The 5,740-nt window shown below is 46.8% G+C and overlaps 1 protein-coding gene across 1 annotated transcript; it reads left to right on the top strand.

Moving 5' to 3' along the window:
- The first annotated feature begins 1,049 nt into the window (after positions 1–1,049).
- Positions 1,050–3,831, top strand: LOC119339510 (F-box/LRR-repeat protein At2g42730-like). Its single transcript, XM_037611541.1, has 4 exons — positions 1,050–2,006; positions 2,434–2,628; positions 2,715–2,994; positions 3,597–3,831. Exons 1-4 carry the CDS (start codon positions 1,050–1,052, stop codon positions 3,632–3,634), a joined length of 1,470 nt encoding a protein of 489 aa, XP_037467438.1. The 3' UTR covers positions 3,635–3,831.
- The last annotated feature ends 1,909 nt before the right edge of the window (positions 3,832–5,740 follow it).

Here is a 5,740-nt window from a genome sequence, read left to right as displayed (position 1 = left end):
TTAGGGTGTTTTTACTAATTAAATTACAAATTGCCTTATCAAAAGTGAAGTGTTGCATGTACATGGATTTACATCTAGATGTTCTAGCAATGCAAACACTCGTGAGAAAATGTGGATTTTAAAAAAATGAAGTGTCGCGTGTAGAAAATCCAAAGTATGTGGTATTAATCCAACTGGACCTTGCATAGAGAATAAAAGAGATAGGCCGATCACATGAGGGAACGGGTGTGCTCATCAGTAAGGTTCCCGTACGGCCGTCTACCACCACATAGCCTCACGGGTGGGTCGCTCTGGGCCATTCGACGGGGATGACAATGTGTGTGTGTAGGGGGGCCGTCTCCATGCCAAACTCTGGATTCAGTTCCTCCCTCCCGGATGATACGGTACTTCCGCCAACTCTTATGGTGGAAAGAGGAATCTACTCGCGCGCTCGGACCCGGTGCCGCTTCTCGGCCATGGACCGCCGCATTCAACCCTGACCTGCGGAGGGAAGTGGATTCCTACACAGGAAGGACATACATCTCGCCTGGCCACACTTCTGTCAGGGCATTTTTACTAATTGCACGAAGTGGAGGTAGTCTTATCAATTTCATCGGCGGAGGGGGTACAAACTAAAAAAAACGGTATGGCTCTCCCAGGATTCCACCAAAAGCGTAGATATTTGGTAGGTTGCTCGGGAACGTTCGCGCCAATGCGAAATACCACACCAATGCGCGAACATTTGCGCGGGAATCGAGTCGTTTCTCTGTTGGTTTGAAAGAAGAGGGTTAGCCTTCATTTATTATCTAAAGCCTCCGATGAGTATGTTTTGCACCAGAAATTGGAATTCGATATTATTTGGGAAATGCTGGTCTGAAAAGAAAAAAGTGTATATAATAAAGATGGTCGGCTGAAAAGCTGGGTGGGGACCCAAACACACCGGGGTTTCAGTTCCAAAAGGGGGAAAACCGTGGGCTTTGGTTTTGCTTGGCGAAGCTGCCTTCCCTTCCATGGAGTCAAGATCCGGGCGTCGTCGACTCCGTTCGTCCCTGCAGATTGCTGGTGCTCCGATGGAGGTGAGGCCGGGGCGTCGCCTGCGTTCCGCGCAGCCGCAGCTGTGTAGCCCAAGAGGCGGTGGCGGCGAGCCGGATCACATCAGCTTCCTCCCGCAGGAGCTCCTCCTCCTAATCCTCACCCTCATGGGATGCGCTGCAACCGCCGCTCGCACCAGCGTCCTCTCGCGCCGGTGGCGCGATCTCTGGATGCATCTCCGCCAAATCTCCTTCAACAACCTCGCGCCGTCGATTGCAGCGGCGCTCGGCCGTGTCCGTGGCCCCCCGGCCGCGGCCGTGGTCTCCCTCCTGGAAGTCCGCATCCCCAGCAGCATCAGACATCCCGGACCCGTCGGCGCCACGGCCACCAGGCTGCTCCGTGCCGCTGTGCGGCTGGAGCCGGAGGAGATCGTCCTCAGCATCCCGTGGGGCGTAGAATTCCAAGACCGGCGGAACCTCGTCCGGCTGTCGTGCTTCCAGCGGACCAAATCTCTCATGATGGAAAGGCTTCTCTTCTACTGCCCCGACGGCGAGTTCACCGCGCTCCGGACGCTGTCCATCTCCTACGGCCTGGGCGGCCTCCACAGCTTGCTCCCCCGATGCCCGCACCTCCTCGTGCTCAGCCTCAAGTTTGTCAACGATGGCTTCGGACTTGTCCAGAACGGGTCGATCTCACTCCACCTGCCATTGCTGCAGGAACTTTTCCTTGAAAGCAGCATAATGTACGCAGATGCAGTCGACATCGTCGCCCCTCTGCTGAAGCGACTCACGGTGTCCTTCGGCACATACAAGCTGGTCAGCAGCTTCTCCGTCTCGGCGCCGATGCTGGAGAAGGTTTCGTGGCATTCGTGGTATTTGGGGGACGGGAGCATCGTCCGGTTTGGTCGTTGGAGCCTCCAGAAGTTGTGTCTACACACAGGAAATACACAGGGGCAGCTTCCTTCTTCGCTCCACATTAGTGCCTCTGCCTCCAATGTATGTATCTATCATCCGCTCATCTCCATTTACTCAATTTATTACTGGAACTAGCAAAGTGGCAATTTTTCAATCCACATTAGTGCCTCTGCGGCTCTGCCTCCCATGTACTCCCTCCTTTCCTAAATATAAGTCTTTATAGAGATTTTACTATGTGGACTACAGACGGAGCAAAATGAGTGAATCTACACTCTAAAATGCATCTACATACATCCGAATGTGATGTATAGTGGAATGTCTACAAAGACTTATATTTAGGAACGGAGGGAGTATGTATCATCCACTCATCTCAATTTACTCACTTTAATTTACCGGAACCAGCAAAGTGGCAATGCCGGGATTACCTTTGAAAAAATATTTTGTCTCTTTTTATCTCTAGACAGAATTGTACAAATGATATATGTATATCCTGTGAATGTTTTTTCAGAGCTCCTGGTTTACTTCCAATGAAGACAACTTTGCCCAGGAGATAGAGAAGCACCTGGTTGCTGATTTCTCTCTTTTGGAGCTACGTCTCCTCAAAGCCGGACATGTTTTTGGAGCACTGGTGTTTCATCTCCTTGGGATCACTCGTATTTCTAGAGGTATACAGAGGCTTAAGATCGTCCTAGAGAGATCGCGGGTACGTAACTAGTTCTCCCCTTTCATACTATTATATCTCAATAATACACTGTGTAGTAGTAATTTACATTTAATTTTTGGTTTTAGCTGAAAGGAAAATGCTCGTCAAACTGTTCATGTCAACCCACAAACTGGAGATCTCAAACAATCTCCTTAACTGCTCTTGAAGAAGTGGAAATCAATGGCTTCGAAGGACAGGAACATGAGTTTGATTTATTGAAATTAATACTCAAATGTGCACCAGTGCTTAAAAAGATGATACTGCAACGTTCACCGGAGGCCTCATCTAATAATAGTGGAAGCACTAAAATATATGACATCTGCAACACCTATTCTTCAGTGGAATTCTATGTTTATGAGAGCTCGAGTGAGTATTTATTCGGCATCCAAGATCAGCATGCTCCTATATATATGAAATAGAAAAGTAAATGTTAATTCTTGTTAGTTTTCTCGAAACCTAATCTTTCAGTCCTTTTCATGGTTAGGGTGGTTGAAATGTGGTAGTATTGACATCCCAATTAGAGTTTAGTTGTGCATGTATCCCAGTTATTGGCTAATTTATCTTGCTATATTTATCCGATTTTGTGTGCCCACACCTTCATTTTTACAGAAATATAAGCTCTGGATATATACTAGAGTTGGTGATAAGATTTGTTTTTGTGTGTAGGCTTCCTTACGTTTTTTGCCCTTTTGCATTCCTCTGTTTACCGTGCCCTTCTGTTGTGTCTGTATTCAAATTTATAGTCTATAGGTGAAGTGGTATCATCTGATTTTATTGACCATCCAATTTTGCACATGTTATTTAGTTCCAGTGAGATTTTGTTTAGCATGTACCGTGGTATTTGTTCCTGCTGTCAACATGTATTGCATTTTATTTGCGAGTGACAACAATCATTACACATATAACAATTCTACAATTGCATGGGGCGATACTTACTGGAGCTAGGTTTCAATATGTCTCTTTTGCAGGGCTAATGCATGGCGGCCTAATTTATCCATTGACATGATTCATGTCCTTACATTGGCGGATTCAAGTGCTCATCGACAAACATCATCCTTTTCCCATTCTGAACAATCAATTACCCATTCTGAACTTATCATGTGCATGTTGTATTACCAGTGTATTGTAGCTCTTTATATGGAGCTCAGTTAAATCTTGATTGGTTTCAATGCACTCAACCTATGAATATTATGTTAAACCTGCTGTTTTGATTGCCCTATGTTCTATTGCATTTTACCAAAATACCAGCGGCGTCCCATTTGGGGCCGGCGCCACTAATTATCTACACCTATATGGGTTTTCCCACTAGTGTAACCTCTGGTATTTTCATTTCAGCCACCATCCACAGATCATCTACCGACATGTGCGATCTCATCGCCGCCACTTGTCACTTATTAACCATCTAACGCCATGTGTGATCTCATTGCCACCTCTTGTTGCTATGGTCGACCTTGCCCTTAGCGCCACCTCTGTTACCCCCTTCCGTCGATGCCTCTCGGTGACACACCGGACAGCGGGCACTAAGCGGAGACAATGAGCACGAACTTCCTAGGTTCTTCCCATTAAAAAACCAGGCAACTTGTGTGTAGACAGCCCATGTCTTGCTAAAACTCACATTATTGTGTAGGCAAAAGGAACGAAAGGGGATTGTTGGAAGAACCTCGCACTTGCTAAAGAGTAGTGTTTTGCTCCACTAGTCTACTGCATCGGTATTGCATCGCACCTGGTACTGGAAGGATAGCTAGAACCCGAGTCCAAAATTCTAGGGCTTTGTCACTCCATCAGAGTTGAGATCTAGCCTTCGATGGAGGTTAGATTAGGGCCCTAGAGTTCCACCCAAGAGCGTGATAGCGCAAGCTACGAAGCGAACCGCCTCAGCACTCTCCTTGAAGACCTACTCTTCATTGCGTTCTTTCATCGGATGCATCACCACCACCATGCGCATCAGCGTCCTATCCCGCTAGTGGCATGATGTTCTTTGGGCCAGTCTTCACCAAGTCATCTTTCGCAGCGGCATTTTCAACTCCCTTAAATTGGCGCTCGATTGTGTCTCTCATGTGGTTCCCTCCTCGAGATATGTGCCCCACGTAGTAGGATAAAATCTGAGGTCTAGCCAAATCCAAGAAGTGTTCGGACATTACGGTAGCTTTGTAGGTACAATGCATCTTCCATTTTACTGCTGGAGTTGTGTCTTGGTAAATCTAATGGTTAGAACTCTTTTCTTGAGAAGGAAAGTCAAACCTTTCAGCCTCTCCAAATAAGCATAATTTTACAAGGAAAAATGAGTCAAGTGTCTAGACCACAAAAATCAGGAGGCGTCAGTTTTGGAATCCAATAAAGAATGGCAAATGTAAGCTCCTCCATCAATTACCACGGTCCTATCAAAATACGATCTATACATGTCTGCCGCGAAAGAAGTGCATGTTGTCAATGGCTGAAGCCACAGTTGCGCCGCTTGCAAACCCACATGCCACCAATAGAATGGCTTCCTAGTGCAAGCTAATCATTTGCACGATAGTCGTCAATGCCAATTATGGAGGGCCATGGAGGTGGACATGAGGTCGAGGCCTCCAACGTTTAGGAAGCCACTCAAGTCGCCTAGAGGAAACTGGGTTTGTTGCCGCAGCGGCGAGTTGGGGTGGAGGAGGAGATAAACTCTAGGGTTTAGTAAGGCACTCAAGGCCGCCGACAAGAAAGAGGCTGATGTATGGAAATTCGTATAATAACGCCCCTCTACCCAATGGAATTTACAAAACAACACCTATATCGACGAGATTGGCAAAAATGCCACTGGCCGAAGCGCAACCAAGTGACACATGTCTCCTCCCGCAATCGCCAATGGCGGATACTACTTCCCACCATATCCTTTGGCAGAAGCAACCTGCTGCATTGGCTTGTTGCAAAAGTGGGAGCTCCAAGGGACGCGCACGCTCAAAACTCTTTTTGTCTTTCTATCATAGGGGGTGGCGGAAGACCGCAAAATCTAGATTCCCTATGATGTGTTTATTCTCGGATATGTGATGTCATCTGCAGATTTTTTTGGCGGTCTTATACACAACCACTATTTGTTTTCCATAATTATGTTCACATTTATTTCGAGTAATGGAAAATA

The sequence above is a fragment of the Triticum dicoccoides genome, chromosome 7B, assembly GCF_002162155.2.
Source record: "Triticum dicoccoides isolate Atlit2015 ecotype Zavitan chromosome 7B, WEW_v2.0, whole genome shotgun sequence".
Classification (NCBI taxonomy): domain Eukaryota; kingdom Viridiplantae; phylum Streptophyta; class Magnoliopsida; order Poales; family Poaceae; genus Triticum; species Triticum dicoccoides.
Note: the sequence above shows the minus strand (reverse complement) of the source record. Positions and strands in the feature narration are given on the sequence as shown.

What these genes read in the sequence shown, in the direction of transcription:
- LOC119339510 (XM_037611541.1), top strand. Translation starts at nt 1,050, where the DNA reads ATGGAGGTGAGGCCGGGGCGTCGCCTGCGTTCCGCGCAGCCGCAGCTG. An exon ending in TTAGTGCCTCTGCCTCCAAT is followed by an intron (nt 2,007 to 2,433) that starts GTATGTATCTAT and finishes ATGTTTTTTCAG; the next exon opens with AGCTCCTGGTTTACTTCCAA. An exon ending in CTATGTTTATGAGAGCTCGA is followed by an intron (nt 2,995 to 3,596) that starts GTGAGTATTTAT and finishes TCTCTTTTGCAG; the next exon opens with GGCTAATGCATGGCGGCCTA.